At 32.4% G+C, this 27,728-nt stretch overlaps 3 protein-coding genes across 6 annotated transcripts; 1 reads left to right on the forward strand and 2 right to left on the reverse strand.

Annotated features, from left to right (window-relative positions):
- The first annotated feature begins 167 nt into the window (after positions 1–167).
- Positions 168–5,093, forward strand: LOC145733145 (cytochrome P450 6k1-like). 2 transcript variants are annotated; one of them, XM_081985825.1, is made up of 5 exons: positions 168–656; positions 2,289–2,412; positions 2,477–3,356; positions 3,411–3,626; positions 4,653–5,093. In XM_081985825.1, the coding sequence occupies exons 3-5, from the start codon at positions 2,477–2,479 to the stop codon at positions 5,069–5,071; spliced, it is 1,515 nt and encodes a 504-aa protein (XP_081841951.1). In that variant the 5' UTR covers positions 168–656; positions 2,289–2,412; the 3' UTR covers positions 5,072–5,093. The 2 variants fall into 2 exon arrangements, with proteins under 2 accessions (XP_081841951.1, XP_081841950.1); XM_081985824.1 differs by lacking the exon at positions 2,289–2,412 and having other exon boundaries at positions 171–656.
- On the reverse strand, positions 5,089–16,760 carry LOC145733149 (uncharacterized). Of its 3 annotated transcripts, XM_081985831.1 has the most exons (11): positions 16,595–16,760; positions 15,953–16,165; positions 13,557–13,743; positions 12,644–12,747; positions 10,738–10,917; positions 10,558–10,688; positions 10,265–10,505; positions 6,411–6,473; positions 6,271–6,355; positions 5,906–6,006; positions 5,089–5,468 (listed from the first exon to the last, which is right to left on the reverse strand). In XM_081985831.1, exons 2-11 carry the CDS (start codon positions 16,017–16,019, stop codon positions 5,398–5,400), a joined length of 1,230 nt encoding a protein of 409 aa, XP_081841957.1. In that variant the 5' UTR covers positions 16,020–16,165; positions 16,595–16,760; the 3' UTR covers positions 5,089–5,397. The 3 variants fall into 3 exon arrangements, with proteins under 3 accessions (XP_081841957.1, XP_081841959.1, XP_081841958.1); XM_081985833.1 differs by lacking the exon at positions 5,906–6,006 and having other exon boundaries at positions 16,595–16,749; XM_081985832.1 differs by lacking the exons at positions 15,953–16,165; positions 16,595–16,760 and adding an exon at positions 14,518–14,596.
- A 952-nt stretch (positions 16,761–17,712) lies between these two features.
- LOC145733137 (long-chain fatty acid transport protein 4-like) lies at positions 17,713–27,574 on the reverse strand. Its single transcript, XM_081985813.1, has 10 exons — positions 26,884–27,574; positions 25,520–25,836; positions 24,104–24,254; positions 23,196–23,433; positions 21,968–22,202; positions 21,710–21,911; positions 21,460–21,652; positions 21,031–21,407; positions 19,914–20,130; positions 17,713–18,561 (listed from the first exon to the last, which is right to left on the reverse strand). Exons 1-10 carry the CDS (start codon positions 26,923–26,925, stop codon positions 18,407–18,409), a joined length of 2,127 nt encoding a protein of 708 aa, XP_081841939.1. The 5' UTR covers positions 26,926–27,574; the 3' UTR covers positions 17,713–18,406.
- Positions 27,575–27,728: the final 154 nt, after the last annotated feature.

Here is a 27,728-nt window from a genome sequence, read left to right on the forward strand (position 1 = left end):
ACTATAGAGGTTCTGCAAGTCCTTTTTTAGGCAGACTTATTTAAGACTTGGTAACCTTTATACTATCCATTTCAAGATGATAGTTAAGAACCGAGACAAACTAGTTTTTTTATGTAAATTGTGAAGAGTCGATAAAAGTATTAGCATAATCACCCTAAAATTATACTTTGTAAATAGCCATCAGTGCAACCAGACGACGAGTTTGAATTTGAGATTACTTATTTTCATTTGATAACAAATTGATTTTGGGATGTTGATGAATTTTTCAAGGAAAGCATTAGTAGCTGAATCAAGTTTGCTTAAAACGTTAAAATTTACACAATTTCAGTAAATTTCATTCTAATGCACGTACAGTATAAACAACATTATCCAATTACCATGACGCACAACGGATGGGGTTCGGTACGAACGACATAAAAACGAAAATTTAAAGTCCCATCGACCGTCGAAGGTAGGTAGCTGTCTCGACTTTCGCATTTTAATAGGTTAACACTCCCGGGCTTCTTCATTTATTTTCGAAGATACCCTAGGGCCAATTTACGTTATTGAAGACGACGATCCCGACTTAGGTGCGTGTTACACTTTTACCAATCGATGGTGTTGAACTTGAATTCGTTTTTGCTATTGTTTGTGATTTAATCTACAAAACCTGTAAAGTAAGTATTATTTTTTTAAATTATGCTTAATTTTATAGTTAAGATGGTTTGTTGTAATTACTCACAACTTGGTGGTGGATCAAGCCGGTGTCAACAAGATTTGTTAAATTAAATTTTCGTGAACTGACGAGATCTTGTATATAAAATAATACTGTACAGGGTGGGCCAAATTGAACGTATTTAAATGGGAAGTGCTTTTATTAATAAAGCGCTGAAGCTGAAGCTGAAATTTGATACAAAACCGTTGGTTAATATCTGTTTGACAGATATAGGTGCTTCTCAGAATTCGTACTTAACTTCAAAACTGTCTAGCGTCTTCCAGATGCGTTATTTTTTATTTCTGAAAGTACATTTCTACAGCAACTTTTTGCGTAGAATCCAGTAGTGTAAATAGTTTTTTTTCTATTGGACACGGTTTTTAAGTTACGCACATAAAAATTGTTTTTTAAATGGAACATCATCTCTATTATTTCATTTTTGAAAAGATCTTGAAATTACCATTTTAATGACATATAAGTTCGAAGAGTTGTTGACGGTAGTCACTTTTTTGTTATGGAACACCCTATATATTATTAGTTCATTGGATAGCTCCTTTAAACTGATTTCAATGACGTATAATTCTATATGCTTATCTGAATTTTTTTCTAAAATATTAATGAATAACTCTCCATAAGAAACATGTGTTAGAAAAAGACCGCATTTTATAAATCGACTCGCGAAGTGGGGTTTTGTTTTTTCAGACAAAGTAATTAGAACTAAGATTTAAGAAATACAATCTGTTTCTAACTCTCTAAACTTGATATTTTAGAAAATAGTAAAATAAGTATATAAAACCAATATATCATTGGGATCAGCTTAAATAGTGCTATCCAAAATGAACCAATAATATACAAGGTGCTCCTTAAAAAAACGCCCTTACGTTAACGACTTCGAAATTAGAAACTTTAAAGTAAAAGTTTTTAGTTAACTTAAACGACAGCTATCGCAAATAATCGAATAAGGCCAATTTTCAAAAATCCTCTGTATATTCGAAATAAATATAATGAAGGCAGACCAATTCTGATTAGACCACTAGACTAAACTCAAAAATCGAGCTCTATTATCGTTTGTTCTGTACCCCATAAAACCAATGAATAATGGCCACCCTGTGTATTCTAATTTTTTTCTTTCTTTATATGAGAAAAACTTTATACGATCCTGCTAATACAATGTAATCACTCTCAGAACTGAACTTAAGCTCAATAAAAGCTGTATAAACCGTAGATAATATAGCGTTTATTCCACTATTAACAAAATTTAGGATAACAACTAAACAACAACATGTAGAGAACCTAATTTCTCTGTCAAGTCAAGTATATTTCATATGTCATATGTCTTAATAGACATTGACATTATTATTTACCTAGGTCAATAATATTTCCTTTTTAACTAGAGATTAGACTCTATTTTTGACCTAGGTCAACAATGACCATTAAAGTAGAGAAAACAAATTTCTCAAGTTCATGTTTATCATGTTTAGTAGTGGAATCACAATTACGCTTCTCTAGCAAGCTCTTCATATAACTCATTAAATTTATCAAACTATATTAACCTATTTTGGGTTAATATGTGATAGTGATTATTTGAGTTCAGTTTAGCACACAATTTCTAAATATTAAATATGTGATAAAAAACATGTCTTGTCAATACAAATGAATACACACAGTAGTTAACTGCTTTTGGTTGTCAGATAGTCAATTAGTACAAGCTAATCAATGTAAGTTATAGAATTTAATTTTTTCAGGTAAATTAAGAAAAATAATTAATATATTTTTTTTCAGATGAACGAATATACCCTACTTCCCTACTATATAACGCTAGTTTTCTTGTCTCTAGCTTTTCTCCTATTTTATATCTACGTGAATAGACTCCACAGTTACTGGGAACGTCGAGGAATTGAATACGAAAAACCTTTATTTCTCATTGGGAGTTTGTGGATGGTTTTTAGTGGTAAAAAGCAGGTAGGAAAGTATTTTGGAGAATTGTACCGCAAATTTAAGGGACCGTACTTTGGAATCTACATCTGCGGCAAACCTTATTTGGTGATTAGAAATCCGGAAATCATTAAAAATATCACGATTCGTGATTTTCACAATTTTGGTGATAGATCATTCGCGTGCGATAAAGAAGCGGATAATATGTCTGGAAATAGTTTGTTCATAATCAGAAACCCCGATTGGCGCAGTATCAGGAACAAACTGAGCGGTATTTTCACTTCGGGGAAAATCAAGCAAATGTATCCCATCATGACGAGAATCGCCAGTGAAATGCAAAGTTACTTGGAAAAACACGACGGGGAAATCGTGGAAATGAGAGACGTAGCCGGGAGTTTCACCACAGACTTGGTGGCTGAGTGCTTTTTTGGTATTGAAAGTAACTCTTTTTCCGCTAAAGAAGACCAAAACTTTAAAACTGCCTGCTCTGAAATGTTAAATTTAAACCTGTACAGAGCCTTTCGTTTGTTTTGTTACTTTTTCCTACCGCCTGTTGTGTCCGTTTTGAAACTGAAACTTCTGGACACCACTTATTTGCAGAAAGTTTTTATGGAAACTCTCAAAGTCAGGGAGAAAACTGGTTATATCAGGCATGATTTTGTTGATTTGTTGATCAGCGTTAGAGACAATTTTCAGTCTAATTATTTAGAGAAAGGTGTGCATTTTGGTGAGAGTTTTGTTAAGCTGTAAGTATAGCATATAATAATAATATTAATTATAGACACGACATGTATGGTAGCCCAGGCTATAACATTTTTTACGGCTGGTTTCGAAACTACCAGTAACTTAATGGGATTTGTTATGCACGAATTGAGTTTCAGACAGGACTGTCAAGATAAGTTGAGGCAGGAAATTATCGAAACTTTCCAAAATGAGGAGTCTGAAATTACTTTTGATAAAATTCAGCAAATGCAATATCTTGACATGGTGATTGCTGGTAAGTCTAACTCACATTTTTATATTAAAATATTCACCAAGTATGTTCGCTTACCCAATTCAGTTAGTTTGGTGGATTATCATCAACAAAAGGATTGTAAAAGGTGAAAGGTTTAATCCAGATTAGAGTCAATCCTTCAAATTAAGAGAATTGGACTAAAGAGTTTGCTGTCGTTTTCTTGATCAGGTCCCAAAAAGTAATTACAGCAAAGAACAAATATCATTATGATTCAAATTTGCTTAAGATAAGCCACTATCTTAATGGGGTTTGTCATAGAAACTGAGAATATGTAGTTCAAAGTAAAATTGGACTAAAATCATTTTTGTTACTAAACAAATTAAGAAACTAATACTCATATTTTCGTGTTTTTGACAAATTTGCAGATTGTAGTAAAAGTCATCTTTAGAAGATTAAAATATTTGGTTTTCTCGAAGTCGTAAAAAAGCTTTAATTACAACATAAACATTATGGTTCAAAATTGCTTGAAATAAGCTACTCTCTCAATGGGTTTTGGCACAGAACTGAGAGTAGTGTGAAAGTAAAAATAAACTAAAATCACATTTGTTACAAAACAAATTAAGAAACTACGCATTTTTCAAAGAGAATTTTCATGATTTTGACACATCTGCAGATTGTTGTAAAAATCATCTTTAGAAGGTTTAAATATTTAATTTCCTTCAGGTTCCAAAAAGTTTTAATTGCAGCAAAAACAACAAATATCATTATGCTTCAAATTTGCTTGAAATAAACCACTATTTTAATGTATTTTGCCATAAGAACTAACCAAATTTCTAATTTTTTGATTGGCAGAGTAAAACGACTACCGGAATTACCAGACATTTTTTGATTTTTTCTTTTCAAACCATGTAAAATCCGCTAATCTGGTTCATGGTTCAAGTTTGTATGGAATTTGAGCACTATCGAATTTTTCCTTTTGTATATTTTTTAATAACCAGTTTCCACAAGAAAAAACTACTACTTGGAGTAGTTTGTCTTGAAATTATCAGTAAACTAATTTTTTTTTAGAAACATTACGAAGATATCCATTTGGACCTTTTCTAAATCGAGTATGTAAAGAAGACTACATAATCAAAGAAACTGGTTTAAAACTGGAAAAGGGCACTGTGGTTCTGATACCTTTGGATGGTATCCACTACGATCCCACATACTACAAAGATCCGGACCAATTCGAGCCTGAAAGATTCCGAGACGGTTACAAAAACTTGTTGAACAATTGCGTTTATATGCCCTTCGGTTTGGGACCGAGAAACTGCATAGGTGAACGATTCGCTCTGATTGGTGCTAAAGTGGGTTTGATATATTTGATCAGAAAGTTCAAACTTGAAAAATGCCATTTAACTGAAGAACGAATAGAGTTGGATCCGAAATCACCTTTTATTATTCCTATAAAAGGATTGCAACTTAAAGTTTCAAAAATCGGGTAGAACAATAAAAAAATAAACACTCTTTCATTGTTTTATTGCTTCTGTGGAAGTTTTGTGGTAACAAACACAAAAAAATAGAGTTTTATATTTCACAGAGATAAACTTTTTATTTTTATAAATACGTGTAATTTATACATCATAGAATAGTGATTTAGAAAAATCCACACAGCTTCATATCAAAACAAAAGTATTGTCTTTCAAACAGATTCTCTATCAACATTTGGTATTTAAATTACTAGTTGTATATACAAGGTAGAATATAAAATCTGTAAATGTCATGGAGTAAATTATAGTAAAAAAGTGACTTAAAATCGGTGCGTTGAATTTTACGGCCGTCTTTCATTGCTTATTTTCAGAGAAGGTTCCCAATTCTTCATCTTCGACTTCGACGACTTGACTGAAAAAAAGGAAAAAGTACGATTTACCTTAATTAATTACTTGCTGGTAATTCTTCAAAATTCACCAGAGCAGATTGCAGAATATAGTCCAAAAATTCTATGAAACTAATTTTGAGTTTTAAATTTTCGATGCATCTTTTCAATCATAAGTATATGCCACCCTATATAACCTAATCAATTTTGTATGATCCCATTCACCTTATCAAATTACTAAACTAAAAAGTTTGAAATAAACGATCCCCAAGTTAAAAGGTGTTATTCATGCACTGATAATGACTTTCGTGTTAGATATTGTATGAATGTAACAAAGAATCTGCAAAACCAAATTCAACTTTTTTCACTTAAAGTTCTGCAAATCCTTTAAACAATAATATGAAAAACAATCTGTTATGTCTTTTGTATGCTTTTCTTATAGTTGCATGTCATCGATTAGCACCTCTTAAGGAACATTTAGTTTCGTTATCCATGGAACCGTAATAAAGACGGCCACTTTCCGATAGTTGGTTACTGAATTTTGAAGATCCTTCCCTAAACGCACTGAAAAACAAAAACCCATTAAAAACCCATATGGCGATTTTCGTATAACGTTAAGAGACAACATTAATGTTAAATGGACAGGAAGTAATGTTTTTAAATTTCAAATGAGCATACAGGATGACGTTAAATAAAATGTAAATTGTCTACTAATTCAAATGCAAATCATTAGGGGCCACTTTGTCGAATAAATCTAATATTCTAATACTAAATAGTATTATACTTACTAGGACTACACCTTTTATTCAAACTGGTTATTTTACTTACTTTTTCCTGGCTTTGTGAATGTAATAAATAATAACACCATTTAGAGCAAAAAGGATAACCATCAGTAGTATGGGAGCTAACAATTCTAAAAAAGATTTTTTTGTTTTTGTGGTTAACAATCTTTTAAACTGTAAAATTACCTGAAGCTGCTGTTTCCATTTTTAATACTTCTTGGAGATTTATCGCTTGGAGATTTTCTGGTTCTGAAATAAATCATTATTGATTATTGCATTGAAGAACAATATTTATTTATGTGTTATCATCAGATGTTTACAGTTTTGGACAAGATGTTGACAATGTCTAGACAAAAAAGCAATTTTGTTTTTGATTGAGACACTTCCCACGTTCTGATTAACCTTACTAACCACGTGTAGTCCAGATGCTGTGTAGATTGCCCACAAATCAAATTTACATTCCTATCAGCTAAAAATACTTTTGTCAGTCAACTTTTCTTAACTACTAGTTTTTGTGATAAAAACGAAACAAATCTTACCTACAGTCCGGTAGGACCCTTTTTCCAGTTTTAAACAATTATCGAATAACAACTTATTTTTTACTGGTTTTACCAATGGGATATAGTGTGATAAAATAGGGTCACGTATATGGTCGCCTTGAACTGTTATCAAACTGTTTAACAGACGAATTAAACGATACCATGCGTATTTCAACTGGCTGATATACTTATTTATAAACGAATAAAATGTACTTAAATAGCACCAATATTGAGAGAGAGAAGAGTCGTTTATTTTTAGTTTTTTTTTGCTGCTAGGATACATGTGATGCTGTAAAATGGAAGTGTCTACTTAAAAGATTAATCAGATGATATATTATATGGTATCGAAATTATTGATAACTACAGAATCACAAAAAAAACTGTAATTAGTTATGTTGGATGTTTATTATAGTACAGTTTTGGATCGTCGTTATATGCCTATCCAGACTTAACAGTTTGTGGTGTATTATAAAGGGAGTCCCCAGCTAAATGCACCATAAATCACTAAATTAGGATAACAACTCAATTACGGCACACCCTGTACACCTTCTGCATTCAATTAAACTTTTTCAGCTTCCTATACGCTCCTATAAAGGTTTCTTCGAGTTTATTATTTTCTATACTTTCAGGTCTAGAGGCCTAATAAATAATACAGGGTGTTACAAACAATTTGCGTCAATTACAGCTAAACCATATACAAAAAAAAATATTCATACACATTACCGGGTGTCTCAAAAAAAGCATAAATTGGACCTTCTAGGGATGGCCTAAGGTAATTTTTTCGACGGAAAATGGTAAATTATAAATGTTCTCAGAACTTTGGTTTTGTTTTTTGGTTATCGAGCCTTAAAGCCTCTCTGATGACAACAAAAAACAAAACCATACTTATTATTGATTATTGATGTCACATGGTTGTTTTGTTGAATATTTTTATATCTGAAACGTTTTCCATATTTTTGACAACCTGTATACTTTCAGGAAACCTATTTCTAATCAGACCTGGAATAAGTAGCCGCCTAAACTACTTTAAGTAAGTAGTAGTAAACAGCCATAATTTCAAATCTATTTAAAGTATTAGTATTAAACGAATACAGTGTGTCCCAACGAAAGAACAAAAACTTTCCAATGCAAATTATAAGTAATAAGTATTACTTATTTTAATAGACATTTTTTAAGTAATAAGTAGAAGTAATTCATTTAAAAAATACTAATTACTTTTAAACAACTATTCTATTTTTAAAAGTATTTCAGTAAACTACAAGTAGCAAAACTACTTATTATTTTATTTAAAATAGATTTTGGTACTAAGTAATCCAGCTCTGTTTCTAATAGACATGTCATTGACATAGACAATTTTCAGTCCTTATGACGTTATTTCTGACCAATGCTTGATGAAAACAGTCTCTGTGATGTCGTTTGACTACTTTAAGACAGCAGAAATGCCTAAAAAGTCAATTTTGACAACTCCAAAACAGAAAAACTGTGATTTACTGTATTTGACATTTTTCGGACAATTTTCACTCCTTATGACGTAATTTCTGACAATTTCTAGATACAAACAGTCTCTGTGACGTCGCTGGACTACTTTAAGACAGCAGAAATGCCTAAAAAGTCAATTTTGACAACTCCAAAACAGAAAAACTGTGACTGACTGTATTTGACGATTTTCGGACATTTTTCAGTCTTTATGACGTCAATTCTGACAATTTCTAGATGAAAACAGTCTCTGTGACGTCGTTTGACTACTTTAAAACACCAGAAATGCCTAAAAAGTCAATTTTGACAACTCTAACACAGAAAAACATTTTTTACTGTATTGGACATTTTTCGGACAATTTTCACTCCTTATGACGTAATTTCTGACAATTTCTAGATACAGACAGTCTCTGTGACGTCGTTTGACTACTTTAGGACAGCAGAAATGCCTAAAAAGTCAATTTTGACAACTCTAACACAGAAAAATATTTTTTACTGTATTGGACATTTTTCGGACAATTTTCACTCCTTATGACGTAATTTCTGACAATTTTTAGATACAGACAGTCTCTGTGACGTCGTTTGACTACTTTAGGACAGCAGAAATGCCTAAAAAGTCAATTTTGACAACTCCAAAACAGAAAAACTGTGATTGACTGTATTTGACGATTTTCGGACATTTTTCAGTCTTTATGACGTCAATTCTGACAATTTATAGATGAAAACAGTCTCTGTGACGTCATTTGACGACTTTGACACAACAGAAATGCTTTAAACGTCAATTTTGACAACTCTAGGACAGAAAAATATTTTTTACTGTATTTGACACTTTTTGGTCAGTTTTCAATCTTTTTGGCGTCATTTCTGACAAATTCTAGTCAGAAGCGGTCACTGGTGACGTCATTTGACTAATTCAAGACACTAAAAAGGCTTCAAACGTCAATTTTGACAACCCTAAAACAGAAAAACTGTGATTGACTGTATTTGACGATTTTCGGACATTTTTCAGTTTTTATGACGTAAATTCTGACAATTTCAAGATGAAAACAGTCTCTGTGACGCCGTTTGACTACTTTAAGACACCAGAAATGCCTAAAAAGTAAATTTTGGCAACTCTAACACAGAAAAACATTTTTTACTGTATTTGACACTTTTCGGACATTTTCAGTCCTTATGACATTAATTCTGACAATTTCTTGATGAAAACAGTGCACAACAACTCTGTGACGTCGTTTGACTACTTGTGCAGACTTTCTGAACATATTTTTGGAACATTCAACTCTTGGAAAATGTGGACATTAATCACAACTTTTGAAACAAAGAGATAAAACGGTCATTTGCACAAGGGACAATACAAACTGATGCTAAAAACAACCACAATACGGCCGAGATGGAAATTCCTAAAGGGATGATAAACAACCCCCGTAAAGTTGTTTAGAATACAATTCGAGTAAAATGAAAACAGAGCGTGAACCGAGTTGATGATAACACCAATATTTTACGAAATTCACTGTAAAGAAGAGCACTGTTCTACTTACCAACAACACTCCTAAATACTGCTTACTTTTACACAATTTCGTCATACAACAATAATTTCTAGCACAGTAAGCACCTCTCTACTATATCGCCTCGTATTGACCAAACTATAATATCCGAGTCGAAGCGCAACGAATTTTAAATAATAGATCGAGTGAAATTTCATTTTAATAAGGTCATTAAACTTATCTTAATGGAGTGTAATATTAGTGTTGTAGGATAAGTCTTATTTATGTATTTTTTGTTATGTTAGTCTTTTGTGGTATTCGGATACAGTAAAACTTACCACATTCATTCAAGCTATAAAATGTATAAACAAATCCTAAACGCAACTCGACGTCGCGTCTCTTATTAGTGACGAATAACAAATAGCCATTGTCCTTGTCATAGAAAATGTGTAGGTAGTAGGTGTTAATACTAATTAATATCAAAGCAGCTTTAATTAAAACAGTGTGAATATTTAATTAGCTAATAAATAAAGTAACTTACTATCGCAATCTAGAAGAGGAGTGGAAACATTCCATAAAGTCCCAAAACAGCTTAAAGTCCTTGACTGCATTTGAGTGTCAGGGAAAACGTACCCTTTACAGCACGAGTACGTGGCTACTGACTCATTATAAGACACTAGATAAGCTTTTTTAGGTGGTAATATCAAAGGACACCCTTCTAGTGAGTAATAAATTAAGATCCCTCGTCTTGGATTAATTTTTTGTCGCGATGTAAGCACAATCTGTGAAAAAATAGTTATTATGATATAAACTGCAAATTAATTAGTGACAAACCTGTACAGATTCACTTCCTGACACAACCTCAAAAGGTGGATGTTCTTGAGTGCATGTAGAGTATATTGTTTGTTCCGTATCTACAATTTGGAGCATGTCCCTGCATTCTTCTTGCGACAATACTCGAGTATCTGGAAGTATATTAATGTATGTCCGCATTCTAAATTAGTAGATTAGTACCAAAAAGGGCTACATCCAACATTCTTAGACGAATTTTTTGGAATGGTGGTGCTGTGATTTTCCACACGCACTTTTTTTGGCCGGAGTACAGTCTTGGATAGAATGGATTGTGGATTAGTCCAGATGATGACGATTCGTTAATGTGAATGTCGGTATTACAGTATGGGTAGATTTTGTCTTCTAAAATACATTGTAATTGTAATACAGATTGCCACAAATTTTAAGGAGGGATAGTACATCCAAAATTATGAGAAAAAGCTCCTATAAGATACCCTCATCGAGATACAGGGTATCAAAACATCAAAAATTACTTTTTTGATAATTAATAATTCTCTATTGACGTATTCTAACTATAATTCTTAACTACAAACAATTGTCCTTTTATTGGTGCAAATACCTGTTTAACAAAAAAAAAAAGGCCTACAAAATGAGATAAACTCATCTTTTTAATTCTTTATGTATTTAAAATAGACTAAACAAAAATTGCCTTAATACAGGGTGGTCCAATTTTAAATGTCAATAATTCACCAATCGATAGCCCATCAAAAAATAAGTTGACATGCATTATGGCATTTTCCTGAAGAACGCTTCCTAAGGAAGACACAGACCTCCAAAATTCAAATTGAAATGGCATGTTTAAGGCTATGGACCATGTAAACATAGTTTTTTAATTCTGCTATGTCAAAAACTTGGTGAAGATAACCCTAAAACTCGATTTTCTAAGCTGAAAGTAGTTTTAAAGCCCTAAAAACAGTCCAGAGTTCTAAGAAAATGAAAAGCAAGTCTTCAAGTTAATTTTCATGAATCTAATGTCAATATCCTGTATTTAAGACTATTTTCAATACTAAAATATTGAAATGTATTTTCAAATTATGAAAACTTACTTCAAATGCAAAATTTAAGCTTCTGATGTCACTTTTCATTGGTTCAGAGTCACTTTTTGGTGTCCAAGTTTATTTTCAAGGTTGAAATGTATGAATTTGTAGTAAAAACTTCTAGATAAAGTAGTTTTCATGCTACAAGTCAATTTTCCCTACTAAAGTTTTTCAACTTATCTGAAAACTATAACGACTGACTACAAAGACGGTTTTTAAGTCTCTCAAGTCAATTTTCACAGTTTTCAAGTCAATTGTGAAGTCTTTCAATTTGTCTGAAAACTGTGAAAACGGTTACAAAGACAATTTTTAAGTCTCTCAAGTCAATTTTCACCGTTTCAAAGTAAATTCCCTGGTTTCTAAGTCAATTTTCAAAACTAAAGTCTTTCAATTTGTCTGAAACTATGAAAACTGGCTACAAAGACATTTTTTAAGCTTCTTAAGTCAATTTTCACCGTTTTCAAGACAATTTTTAAGTTGGGTTGAGTTGGTCTTGGGTCTTTGAACGTAATAACTCAAAGTTTCAAATCAGAATTTTATAAGAGATACTTACTTTGTCAAATTGAACAAGTAAAGTAAAAAAAATGAAATTTTTGAAAAATATCCAATGACGTAGAGAATAAGGCAGAAAAATTAAAACCATCTTTCCACCACCACTGGACAGTTTCGACAAACGTCATTAACATCAGAATTAATTTCTTATGAATTTGTTCTAAATTTGATTAAAATTGCTCCAGCGGTCTGACAGTTATGACAAGAAACCGATTTTTTAAACTGAACATGTATGGACTGTATTTTCCTTGGGAAGCATTTTTCAGGAAAATGACATAATGTATGTTAACTTATATTTTGATGGGCTTTCGAATGGTGAATTATTGACATTTAAAACTGGACCACCCTGTATATTCTTGTGCAAATTTTTTCAATCAATTTTTCCAAAACAAAAAATAATAAAAACTGCAAAATATATTTCTTTCTCTTTGTTATCCTACTTATTCTAAATATTACTTAAGTATATTAAATTTACTCACGAGTAGCACATGCGTATTTTACTGTGATATTTCCAGGTCCCCAAGCTTCGCTACCTGGACTATCTTTGGTGAATATAAAACTGCAGTGATTCAGTCCAGAACATCTAAAACATTCATACAATTAAGTTTTTCATACAGTTAATTTTTAGTATTTTATTGAACGAAAATTCTGGGAAAATAGCTTTGGATGTACAAAAGTTAAATAAGTAGCAAATTGGTGATTAGAACTAACGAGACGTCTAACAGAGTTGATTCTAATAATAAATCACAGTTTTACACTTATCTTAATTGAAATGCATCTGCACGGAAGCAAATATCCGACACACATGGCTTCAAAAATTAAATTACTTCCAGAAGCAAACAGCCGTTTTTTCCAGATCAAAAGATATTATCTCCTTTCTATCGTGCATACTAAAACGAGTCAGTCTGGATCGATACGCTAATTTTGAAGTATAATTGCTAATCACGTTACAACCTTCATTAACGTATACACGAACATTTTGAATACATTTTACAGGCTGTGGGTTTAAGGTTCCACCTGGTCCTTTACACATTAAATATGAAACGTTACAGGAAATTCGGTGAATAGACACAAATCCCGAATCCGTGCCAATGTGCTAACTGAATAGGTCAGCAAAATTGGGGTTGCGGGGGTGAAGACTAATTTCCATTTTTAGAGGGTGAAAGTCCCAAATCTTGCCGCCTTAACGGCATAATAGAGGGTGACATAGATTTCTTTTCACTGTACAGCCATAAAATGTTATCATAGGGTTTTCAAGGGCAGAGGGTGTATCTATATTGATTTTATAGTTCACAAACGCAATTTTTGTGTTTAAAAGTGATCTATATCAAGTTTCACAGATATTTCCAGAAACTTGGCAGGTTTCCATCTTAAAAAATGTCCTATACCCACCTTTTATTGAGCGAATCCCTAGGATGATCTGGTGGAAAAGGCATCACGGTTTTGTTTTTCACTAATCCGCTATCGTATATGGGGGTTTTTGCTTTAAAGTTCACGTCCAAAATTGCTATTATAGAATCCAATTGACGACAGGTTAACATTAATTGACAAGACTCACAGCCAGTGACTATAACTTTTTCTGCAAAAAATATAATAAAGTAGTGTTGGTACTGAAACTTTTTAGTAGTAACAATAAGAAAGTTCCGTTTATGGGCTATAAACTACTATTAAACGGATAGGCAAGTTTATCGAGGAAAACTTGTAAGGCCAGTTGGAATAAAAACAAATTTCCTGTTGATTTTACCAGAAGTTTTAGGGTATTTTTGTTTCAAAAATACAACATTTTCTTAACGACCAGGTTGTTTTCGGTAAACGTACACTTATTATATGTTTCCCATTACTTTAATATCCTTGAAATGTGCCTACAATTTTTTTCCTAGGGATCAATACAAGCTAGGTATAAATAGAATAATAGGTTAATACTCCGAACAAAATCGACCACAAAAGAACCTTCTGGTCTGGGTATACGTACCATATTATTTAAAGTTTGGAAAGTATAGAAATTAGTGGCAACTCACGAAATGCACTTCCTGCTTTATTATTCCAACTACCCTATTAACTAAATAAAGAGAATAGGGGTTTCTAACCAGTTCTTTGTCTTAAAATTAAGTTTATAGGTATTTTTTATTTATAAAACTTGTATGGGATAGTAATTGAAAAGTTTTACAATAATAAAAAATAGCTAAAATTGAATGCTACATTAGTAAAACAACTGGCTTTGTGGGAGAAGGACCCCTTGTATATTAGGCTACTCCAAAAAGATGTTTTGAATATCGATTTAACTGATTAACCATTAATCGTTTTCAAAATAGAGATCATTTGTATTTATTAAAAAAATACATATGTACGTTACCATAGCTGTAATCAAAGGGTCCAAGAACGACGCAACGTTTAAAGAAACAAAAATGACATGACATTTTCTTCTGTGATCACATTTTTAGCTGCCATTTTGGGATTTTTCCAGGATGTGACGTTTTTCAAAATTAGCCTATATTTAGGTTTTTCTCTGTATGTAATAGTTTGTCAATTTTGTAAATTTTAAATGTCATTTTGGAGTTTTGTGACGATTTTTCAAGCTGTAGGTTCAATTTTCCAGCACGTAATGAAATAGACATACAAATAAAATGGGTTTTCTGATAAAAAAATGACATTACAAAGAAGAGAAGAAATTAATGTTTTAACTACGTCAAAAATCAAACAAAATGAATGAAGAAAAGTGAACTAACAACATAATTTTCTTTTCTTATCAATCGATAAGAACAACAGAAATGGACCACCCAGTACGTTCTTGTTGCATTATAGTTTAATTCTTCTACAGATTTACGAAATTTAGGATGTTTTATGAAAATTGCGTCACATTTCAGTGTTCAAATAGTACATTTTTCTAATTTAGAAGCAAATTGTTCCAATGTTGCCAAATTGACGATTTTCCTAATTCAGAGTTAAAAAGAGAGTAATTTTAAACATTCAAATGGTGTTTTTTAAATTTTTGACAAAACGGAAGACTACTAGGAGGAGGACTTAAGAATGTTTCACTTCGATATTTTAATAAACAAAAAAGTTGTGAGGAATTTTCAAAATGAGTGAAATTTGAAAAACGCCCTCTAGCGCCGCAAACTGACAAAATATCGAAATACGGTTTATGCCATTAATATTTTCTCAAAAATCAACCTCTGGACATGTATTCTAGTTTTTTTCATAACTAGCCAGAAAATGGGGGTTTTCCTGTCAAAACACTCTAAATCCGGACTCCTTGTACAGAGTGTGTTGAATTTACGTTTTTTATTTTTGAAATCAAAACACCCTGTATGTCTTAATTAATACAAATCTAAATAGAAAAAATACAGGAAAGGAGTAAAGTAGAGCTTTTAAGTAATCCTATACAACATTTTAGTTTATAATGATAAATCAAAAATTTTATAGCCTAGTTAACAAAATATTTATGTGGTTTTCTTTGAAACGACCTAGTGTTTATCTAAACAAACTTAAATCTGTTAATCTATTTTAATGGACAAGAGAAAACCCAAAGTATTGTTCTAGTGACATATTTATGACTACATTAATGCATATTTTAGTCCAATGTAAATGTGAATCGAGTGCTTTTTGTTGCACTGACATAATAATCTTTGCTGTGATATTTCTAAACATAATATTGACCTATCTTCCTCATCTAAAACTGTTCTTGGCATTCTCAGCTCACTCTATTCCTGTCTAAGTAATTATCACCTTTTTTATTAGTGAAAAACTATATGTTTGATAAAAATAAAAGCAGAAAAAATAAAACTTACCAATATATCCGCAAAAAGCGTGTTGCACATATATCATGAAAGCCACTAATAGGGACCCAATAATCATTTCCCACCGTTTTATGATAAACAAAAGTCTTCCTTTTTCTCCTACTTCTCTTTTTCAGGAACATCACTGACACCGTTTCTGTCCCGGTCTGACACAATTAGCATTTAAGTGTTCTCTTCTGTATGGTTTCCCACTTCTTTATTTTCCTGCAAACGTGCGTAATTTGTGTATTTTCTCGTTAAAAAAAACGAATGTTTCAACAAGGGAATATTTTGTTTGTTTAGGTTGTTCGTTTTATGTTTTGTTAACCAGTTTATTTACGTGAAAGGTTGCATTTTTAGTTGCAAATGTATCGCCCACATACACTACAAAGATTATGATAAAACTGGATTACTGTAAAAATAGGTCATTATTTTTTTATAACCGCACTGTATTTCCGAAAAAATGTTGAAGAACAATTTGATATTAATTAAATTTTTTTTTATTTTTTCACAGTTGTAACAATAAGCGGATAATTAATGTCATTCAAATATATTCTGCGTTAAAAAAATATGAATCACCCTATAAATCTGTGTGTTTGTATTGGATTACCTACTTCTGCGGTCTGTAAGGGAAACACGTGTTTACTCACTTACCGGTAAATGCTTCGGGTTATGTAATATGGGGCGGAACTGTCAACCACACTATATATAAGAACAGAAGTAATGCTAACCCACTGACATATACAGAGGGTATTTAATAAGCTCGTACGGGATACAATGATCAGACTGGGCCGACGTTTGTTCTTCGTATGATTCTACTGCGCCGCACGTAAAACCGAACGCGGTAAAATGCTAAATCCCCGCCACGTTTCCACCCTCGCAAAACTACCCCCGAGATATTTTCGCATGGGGGGGTGTGTTGTGCCGTTTTCCCAATTATGATCTTGATATAGGGTCCAAATCGGGAGATACGATTTAATTATCTCGGCGCTTTTAGGGCGGCCAGTTTGTATGTAAAAACGCTGTCATATCCAAATTGTTTCAAGAAAGTGCGCGTCATGCTTATCCTGAGAGTATGATCATAAAGTAAATAATAAAAATGAATAACAGAATATGAAAAATGCTTTTTTAGGCAAACTTTCCTTAATTAGTTTAAACTCCCTGTAAATATCCTCTTTTTAATCAGACATATTTTAAGTCACAATTAACAAAATCCGCTTGTCTTTCTTTCCATTTTTAATCCAAACATTGGATTGGTTAAATCCATTTTTCTTGAAAACGAAATTTGTTTAAGGTCACGTTACCATTTTTATGATTAAGAGAGCCCCAAAAGGTCTAGTGATTGTGACTATTGCTATTTTAATTTTTTATTTACTCAAATTTTCAATTTAAGCGTATATTTACAAAATGCGCATTTTCTAAAGAAAAAACTAAAATAAAAATGATGTTTTGACATTGATACGGCAAAATTCCATGTAAAAAGTAGGACCTAGATTACATCATCTCTTTAGTGATGGGCTGAACTAGATTCACAATAATATCAAGCTAAAGAGATTTTTTATGTGACCCAAGATAACTTATGTTCTATTTATTCTTCAATCATGAAACAAAAAGTAGCATCAATTAAAAAAAATCTTTAATAAAGTTGTAATACTGAAGCAGCTTTATTAATGAAACACCCTAAATATTGTTTGTGACAAATTGGAATCCGTTTTTTGTTTGAAAATTCCAAATAGCTGGATGAAAATGGAGGACGTACTAAAACCACCAGATAAATAAAACTTTGTATTTATAATAGAAGGTGATACTAACAACCATAAATTAAACGTATAATAAAAACAGAGACATACACATGTGGTGCATACAAACTAAAATAACTTAAAATCATCAACACCTGTAAAAATCAGGACTTTGTAAATTTACTAATAATTGTAAAACACTCTAAATTTGACCTAATAAAACATTCACTTTGTAAGTAAATCTAGCCTCTGTAACAGAAAAAACATAACAACATAACCTTAATTATATACCAATACCTTTTCTAATACACGCCAATAAAATAGTAAATACTTTTACCCCCTTACGTGTAAATAAAATTGTTAAAGCAGATCTAAAAGTGTTTTTGACGTTTAAACAATAGAAAGAAATTTGGTATGAAAAATAATTTACTAAAAATTTTTACCATCTGTAACTTTCACTAAGTGAAGAACACGATTTAAAATAATACAGTAAAAAGTTTAGACTTAATTTTACATTGTCTGCAACAAACAAAACAGATCTGTCAGTTAAAGTAATAATCACCGGCAAACCCACTTGATTAACTCGAAACCAATGAGTACTCTACTATAATAGTAAATCTAGTAAATGCAAAAATAGCTAATATTCATGTCGACCCTACTTAAACTATACAGTCAGTCTGGATTTAGTTTTGACCTTACGAATCTAAGGCAACAGAAACGAGTACCATTAAATCCGAATTTCGCCCGAATTTATTTTGTCATAAATTTCGAGATTGACTATTTCGTACTTTCCGTTGCTGCTTAAATAATAAATACTATCCGAAGTTTTCGATGGATCGAAACCTTCTTTCTGCAGATCGTTTTTCTTGAGCTTATATGTTCCTGAAAGATAACACTCATTTTTTAGTATATTACCAGTCACTAAAAACCGAAGGGTAAATGCCTTTAAAGTACCTCATAATGCTTCTATTATTGCTCAAAATGCCTTAAAACTGCTTAAAATGCTTTATACTGCCTGGAAATACATCGAAATGCCCTTAAAATATTTAAACTGCCTCAGAATGCCTTCAAATGTTTACCTACACATTTGTGGCATTCTTAAATTTTGTTATGAGACCCTTGGTATTGAGACAATGATAAAAGTTTATAAAATCTCCGATGAAATACACCCTTGAAATTTGTTTTTTGGTTAAGTGACCCTTATCAAAATGTCATAAGGACTAATGATAATGAATAAAAATGACTTGCTCAGGTTACCTGATTGCTTTTCCAAATTTTAAAAACCCAAATACTTAAAATTGATTTTTTTTTTAGGTCACGTGACAGTTTTTATGTTAGGTTAGGTGACAACGTAAAAGTTTTTCCAAATTTTTGACACTTGAATTGACCTTGTGCGAAAATTGATTTTCTAAGGTCAGGTGACTGTTTTTCCAAATTCTAACAAAAAAAAATTGCGTTGATAATGAAATTCTGAGCTTGCACCACTGTAAAGGCCAGTTGACACCTGTCAAAAACAGTCACGTGACCTCAAAAATGTAGTTTAAATGCTGAAAAATTGGTAAATTATAATAATTTGTAATGAATATTGTTTCAACTCAACATCATGTTACAAAGATTTTACCATAATAATTATATGTGTGCCTATGCTGTTCTGTTAAATTTTCAGTCAATTTTCTTATTTTTTCTTCTAGGTTAATGTTATTTTCAACTTAGTTGAAAATAGTGCGAAATTCCATTTTCCCAACAAACCTTTTTTGTGTGAGACAGAAGACCCAATAAACAAAGGAAAAAAATGAGTAATTCGTCTCAACAAACATATAGAACATATCTCCAATTTTCTTATATTCATACACTTGTCTACTGCAATGTATTAGTTAAAATATCGATAAATTTCCTTTATTTAGGCTTTATTTCACTCAAAATTCCAATGAATATATCACAAAACATTTTGAAATATACAGACAATGTCTCAAAATACTCTCAAATCCTTATAAATACCTCAAAATGCTTTGTAATGCTGGCAAAGTGCCTCATAATACCTCGGCGATCTACCCCTCGCTAAAAACTGAGTGAAACCAATAAGCAAAACTAGCTTTCAAAATTACAGCAATATCTAAAAATGTAATACTTGCCTGTATACTACCTTCACCTTTATTTTATTCATTGAATTTAACTCGTGAAAAGCAATACATTGCACATAAACACACCGTAATGAAAAAATAAAAAACACTTACCTGTTAGATCTAATTTAGTTAATATCCTGATAAAAATGGGCCTGGCGTAAATGGGTAAAGATCGCTTTAAACCTTCCAAAAAGTCTTTATTAAGGTCTACAGAACGGGAAGGGTCGAATAGAGCGGCCATTCCTGCTCTGCCTTCCATCCCCCGAATTTCCACCCCATAAACCACCACATCCTTGTAATCTACTAAGTTACTTATCACAGCTTCGACCTGTAAGATGGAATTGTTTGTCTTTTACTGCCTTACAATACGTAGTGAGTAGTATTGAGAGGGCTCAGGCAATTTTGATAGTTTTTTGTGAAGTTTTTACTGGCCTTTGGCTTGGGGTGTTATTTTGAAAAAAAAAATGGTTTTTTTTCTACACTTTGGCAACCTTGCCAGATTTTTCGGCTGTAACGTCATCCTAATTTAGTTTGATTTTTGTTAAACATATAAAATTGTTATCAAAGATATGAAGAACATGTTCTTACTGTACAACAAATTGTTATTGACAACGATTATATATATTATATATTATTATAGATATTGAAGTTTCCAAAAAATGATGATATGACTTTGCTAAGTAACAATTTCATTATTTTTCCTTTATTAGCAATATGTCAAAGTTTCATTGTAAAGTAGGTTAATGTTCTTAAGACAATATAAAATGTCAAAAACGTCATTTTGTATTAAAAACTTGAAATAAACTGTTCACAGCATAATTTTTGGCAATATTTGAGGGCTTGTATTTCCGAAACGCTTCAGTCGAATTTAATGATTAAAAAAAAAGCATTGAAAGACCGTTTTTTCTAGAATTATAAGACATAAATAAAGAATGTTCTAAAATTATCTCAACTATCAAATGAACTGGGTTGAAATTCCAGAATTTGCTGCCCATTTTTCTGTGCCTTAAATATCTGTGAAAAAAATCCCTTAGAGTCAAAATGAATAACGGTCCTGATTCTACAACAAACAGCCTTTCAAAACCTTCTTTTGTAATAAAAAGGCGGTTAAAAATGGCCAAAAAATTTGCTGTAGGTTTCCCTAGAAAGTTTATTTCAAGAAAAAAAAATACAAAACAAACCACACTTATTAAGTAAAAACTGGGAGAACAAGAAACATCAAACTCACCTCTGACGTAGAAACATTTTCTCCTTTCCACCTGAAAGTATCGCCAGTCCGGTCTTTGAAAAACAAATTGCCAAATTGGTCGGCAATCAAAATGTCTCCAGACAAAAAGGCGCTATCGCCCCTGCAAAACACATCGTGCACCACCTTTTTTTTGGACGCTTCTTCGTCTACGTAGCCCAAAAAGGCTCTGGACGGATTGTTGGGCAGAATTTTCCCAATAAAAACTCCAGGTTCGTTAGGTTGGCACACTTGACATAGGCCTCGAGCGTCGCGAACCGGTTCTCCATTTTCGTCCACTTTAATTATCGAAATTGGATAGACTTGAGGTATGATTCGAGATATGAAACCTATAGAGCCGACGGTGTTGTCGATGTTTACTGAAATGTTTTATTAGTAAACTGTAAACTTTTTGGGATATTTGAAACTCACCAATATTGGCATTTCCTTCGGTGGCACCGTAAAATTCTTTAACGTCTTTAATGTTAAACCTTTCCGTGAATTCTTTCCAAATTTGTGGACGTAAACCATTTCCAAAAATCACCCGTATATTGTGATCGGTGTCGCTGGGTTTAGGTGCAACTGCCAAAATATAGCGGCACATTTCTCCGATATACTGGGCAGTCTAAAAAAAAACCAACCACTCACCACGTTTCAAATAATTAATAATTGAAACACTCACTGTGCAATTGTATTTACGACATTCTGGAAAATAGGATGACGCCGAAAACTTCTTTCTTATAACTATACTGGAGCCGTAAATTAACATTTGACCCATACTCATACAACCTCCGGCAGTATGATACAAAGGCAATGGACAGTAAAACCTGTCCGACGAGCGAAAGTCGCACAACCAATGCATAGCACCAGCAATAAAAAAATACCTGCAACAATGCAATATTACATCTAAACTGTTTAAAAAAAACACCACAGCACATGCCTGGAAGTACTTATAACGGCGGCTTTGGGCATTCCTGTAGTACCAGAAGTGTAAATATAAACTAAATGATCGTGATGGCCGATTTTTTCCTTTACTTCAGGCGGACTGGTTGCCGCATCCTTTAATAACAGATCCAAATTTTCGAATCTGTTATCTTGCGGACTAGCGTTGTTATTACAGTTTAGTTGATATAAGGCCACTTTGGATTCGATTTTGTCTAGTATTTCAGTGACAGCTGAAAGTTAAATAGTGCTGATTTATTACGTGGAAACCAAAAATTAGAATATTTAGCTTTCAGGAAAAATATCACTAAATTATGCATCTTGTTAAGAAGACCTATTGAATATTTACATTGTTGAAAGTGAAATGCATGTTCTAGTTGAATAAAAACATAGAATTTCAGCAGGTTTAATTCGATGTAAACTTTCACTGCCACTTTCTTGCACTTGCATGTGCATCTTAGCAGAAAACTAACAGAAAAAGCTTTTGTGGTTTACGATCCTCTGTTGAACGGTTGATGTTAAGTTTCGGGAGTTGGATCTGTCTGTGTGCTCTTTTTTTGTAATACTAAGACACATTTGGAGAGGTACATGGCTTTATTACTTGTACTGTTTTTACAAACAACACACAAGTAGCAACCTCGTGTACCTCTCCAAATGTGTCTTAGTATTACAAAATTAGAGCACACAGAATCAACAATAACAGCTTGCCCTGATGAAGCAAAAATAAACTTTGAAGTTTGATTTCAAGACATTGATGATCCAACTCCCGAAATTTAAGATCCTAACAGAAAAGGTCTATTTGTTTGTTTTAATGAGGGTTTTAATACCAGCCTATGTAACACATTCAAATATCATCCTGGTATGTCTAAAGATGGAAAATTATCAGAAATTTATTTTGCAGAAAATGCCAAGAGAATTTAAGAAATTTTAGGAGAATGATGAAGATAAGGCTAGTTAATGCACATCAAAAGCAACAATTCAGGAATTTGAACTATTTGGAAAGTGGAGAAAATGTGTACCTAAGTACCTAAATGTAAATAGAGATTTGTCAACATTTGGCTTCATAATAATGCTACTTCTAAAATTAACACTTCCTAGCAAAGTTTTCTAGAAATAATAAGTCAAAAACAATAAATACACATTGGCGGCAGCAATCTATAAACCTATTAACACACAATAGTTGTGATAGAGGTCACAAATTTAATTTTCAAATTTCTCTGACTTACCTTCGGACAGTTCAGCTCCGAATATAACAGCCTGGCTTTTCGCAACGGTAATTGAATGTACCAAAGAGTTCAGTCTCAAATTTGTGTTTATCAATGGAACAATCACCCCCAACTTGGAGAGTCCAAGCCAGATGCACACATATTCCGGTTTATTTTCGAGGAAAAGCGCCACTCTATCTCCTTTTTTATAACCGTGGCTTTTGAATATGTTTGCTATTTTATTGCTGTATTCTTCCACCTGCAAAAATGACCCTGTATACCTGGTTCAATACCCATTTAATAGCTATTTATGTACCAAGGGCGTTAGAGAGAACTGAAGGCCGAAACAGCCAAAGGGCTAAGGCTCAAGGGATAGGTTTCGGACTGGACATTATACTCTCCCTAACGCCTATGATGCATACAATGTTTCCGGTATGTTGTTTAGTGTTTATTTTACCTGAATTATAAGACTTTGATAGTCCTGTCAGTCAGTGAAAATAGCAAAAGCTGGACGAAATTTTAGAAAATATAAACGAAAATTTATTACCTAAAAGGCAAGAGCATGTAGGATAGGAAATAGGTAGTTTTTATGGCATGGAAGATATAATCTACACCGTTTCTAAGGTATTGTTTGTTCATAATGTATAGGTGAAACATAAAATAGTTTAGTTATTACTCTGTAGAATATTCATGTCACATAAAATTTCCTAACGAGCATATTATTCTGCGAGGTCGTTAACTTTTTACTTACGTAAAATAATTAAGAATGGAAAGTTTAGCTCCTGATCAAAGTTCCATCAAATCAAGATGATTTAGTGGTACCAAATGAACTTGACCATTTAATACTTGTGTATATTATAACACATAATATACACCAGTATAATAATGGTCAAGATATAATTGTAATATTATACATACGGTGAACTTACCTGTGCAAACGACCATTCCTGATCTTCAAACAGTATAGCAGGTTTGTGAGGATGTTTGTTAACATTCTGAAGAAATATCTCTGACAGAGGAAGGTCACGTCTGTGCAAATGCTTTACTTGAATTAAAAGCCTTATGTACCGATACAAAGCCCTGAAAATATGATATTTTTAGTTATTTTTTTATAAACAAAGCCAGATTACTAAAAACCATAATTTAGTGTAGTGGACCATACTAAACCACTTGTTATCCTAACATAAATTTTCAGGTACCTATGAAAAGATTGTATTGACGTTGACCCTGCTTGTCAATGCAGTATTCAATAAATATTATTCTCATTAATACTGTGCATCAATTATTACCTGCTACACACAATGTATTTTGTCCGTTCAAATTATGGTTTTAGTAGTATTACAAAGTAATGTTGTTTGCAAGACTTTGTATAACATAATACTCAGAGTAAATTCAATATAACTTTACCTAGTCCTAGTACTAAATATATCGTAATTACCTTTCTGTCATTGCTAACTTTCATATATGACTTTGATATTTTGATCTTTCTTGCCACATGCCATCATTTTATAAAAAAAATACAAATCTTAACACATTATCAGGTCATATGGTTTGTCTAGTAAATTAGAAGCATGTCTTAATTTTAAGTTTTTTTGCAATAAAACCAAAAATTGAATATGGAGTTTTTTGACATACTGGATGTGCTGTTCACTAATTTAATATACATGGATTCATGGAAAGATGACAGATTATCTTGAGCTGAATATGTAATATTTGTCACTTCAGAATTTACATCTGACAATGGACCACATGCAGTGGACTGATATAATACTAAATATGAAACAAAAAATGTTCTTGTTTTCAAATTTTAGAATTAGTTGATCAAGTTTGAAATTCCAATTTGTCCAAAAGCATTTTTTCCTTGGTTTTTCCTAATGTTTACTATATTCATCACTGATTACTCCCCATTATAGTTTTGTCAAATTACATTATTATTACATTTACCCTGCTGGTCCTATACCATTAAAGGGAAAAGCACTAGTGAGGGTTAACAGTTCTGCAGGTGTTATACATGAACTTTCTTCAAATTGAACCTTTATAATTCAGCCTGAAGAACTAACTAAAAGTTGTTTGTTTACACTCTAAAAGTGAAGAGATTAGTTAGGACATTTGAGTTGAACTTATTGGCAAGATCAACTAGACAAGAAATTTAGCTGGATGCTTATTAGATAGCATGACTTGAAAAGTAAGCATAATTGTTATTGATAATAATTAAGGGTGTGTAATGGATAAGACCTTGTACATACACACACAGATACAGTCTGAGCGTCTCACTTTACTATTTTAGTAAAGTAGCAATTAAAAATCTGACTACTTGACCTAATTACAAAATGTTACCCGCTTACCGTATATCTCTGGGTGCAGTAACCAGGGCTACATAGAGCCACCTCCAGTGACCTGCAGCTAGATAAGCTACCAGTACGACAATAACCAGCTGAATAAGGAATTGCCATCCGAAAAAGTACCAAAAAATTGAAGCCAGACCCGCCAGCACCGCGAGTATCAGGGCCATGACAAATAAGCGTTGCAGCAAAACGCGTACTGGCCGCGATTTGCGGAATCTTCGCTTCGTGGTGCTGACGTCGGCGGTACTTTTACCTTTGCCACTGGTAACCTGGGCCCCGTTCTCGACGTCTACACGTGACGCGGCCGGTACGAATACCTTGAATAAACAGGAAAAAAAAAGTCCAGTACTACTGTCAAAACAAAACCTTATAAACCAAAACAAATACTATTTTCATGCAGCTCGATCGCGTATTGGTCGATTACCGTGAGTGTTACGTCATCACTCAATCTGGCGTTCAGGATTGGTTGAAAATAAAACATGTGCTCTTGACAACTGACAATCAATCATATGTAAATACACGCTTGGAACAAAGAGGTCGCTCTGGTTTTCATTAAAAATCTAAAGTCTGTTAAGGATAAAGTTTCAGTGACGTCAGAAGTAGAATTGGTACTAGATAAAATTCTATTTAAAGGGCAACCAAACATACAAAACAGAACAGAGAGGGTACTGTATAACTTGATAGAACTAGAGATTTAAATATTACACCCGTATTTTAAAACGAGTTTTGCTTTTTGAACGTTGCAGTACAAGGAAAAAAGTTACAGTCTGAACTACAATTAACTTTAACCCCTACAGACAAAAATATATGTCAAAGTGGGATACATAAAAGAAATTTATATTCCCTTGCAGTTTATTAAATTCTTGTTAAAATCCCTTATTTAAATTAATAATTAAAAACAAAATTCTGTAGTTATTTTAATGAGCAAAATAATGATCATTAAACTCTACGTACATTTTCACTAAAACTTAAGCTTAACTTAAGATACATGCTAAAAATTACCTTTCTGTAAACTAATTAGCATTTTCGTATTTTTTCGAGAAGGCCATCGCATTTAATTACTATAAGGTTCATTAAAGTTGACCTGTGAACTAGACTGGACATTCTATATTATATGTTGAAATACGTACCTACCTGATGCTATTTGACGATGAGAATGGACTAACTTTTTATTGTCCATTTTTGTCAAATAGCAGTCGATTATTTATTAAAAAATTAAATTAACTCCCTCAAAACAAATTGTTTGAAAGCAAAAACATATCGCAAAAATCAACTTTCTACTACTGCAAATATTCATTAATTAAAAACTGAAACATTACGCACACCTATATCCCCTATTAATATTCAATTAGTATATTTTGTACCTTGCCATTTCCATTTGAATTTATCTGATGGATTTCGTTCATATTCAAAACAGCAAAACACCACACTGGAGTCACTTATTCAACTTTAGAACCAAACATAGTGCAAACTGAGTCCACTTGCGGTTTTCTTGATCGCACGCGTAAAGTGGGTACTTTCACGACAATACGGATTGCAAGCGTATAAACCAGTCAAAGTACCTGAAATGCACGTCCCCGTACTTCTACAAAGTTTAGTTGGTAGGCACGTATCGGTCACTGGAATCGCTATTATAGACAAACGAACGCGATAACCCGTTTGCACGAACACTAAATATAGAGTGATCCAACTGTAAACCGTTTTCTTACATTCTTCTCTACCCCCCAAAATGAAAATATGTAATATGAGTTGCGTGTGTTGCGTTTTACGCAAGCTATAATAATCCTAATATTGGCTATATAAATTTTGATGTTTGTGTAATAATTTGATTTGGTAACTTTGGAATTTTACAGACTAAAAGTTATTTAGTTCGTGTGTTTATTACACTAAAAGGTAAACCGGTTGGTAGGACACTGATGATGATCTTTAATCAAATTTTTACTACAGAACAATCCGAGATGTTCTTAAACTTGATCAATCAATTATATTGATATTGACTTTTGATAGTTGTGAAATTAAATTAGTTTTAATTGAACTTAATTAGATATTAATTATTTAACCTTAACATCTCACTGTATGTATCAGTAGTATTAAAATAAAAATGTACAAAATGGTAATATTCAGTCATTAAGGTAATAAGTAATATTAGTTGATACATGATCGAAAAGCTAAGCTTCTCATAATTTATAAATTTGAGTCGAAATTACGT

This window comes from Ips typographus, linkage group LG8 (assembly GCF_016097725.1).
Source record: "Ips typographus isolate SLU linkage group LG8, UJ_Ityp_2.0, whole genome shotgun sequence".
Lineage (NCBI taxonomy): Eukaryota > Metazoa > Arthropoda > Insecta > Coleoptera > Curculionidae > Ips > Ips typographus.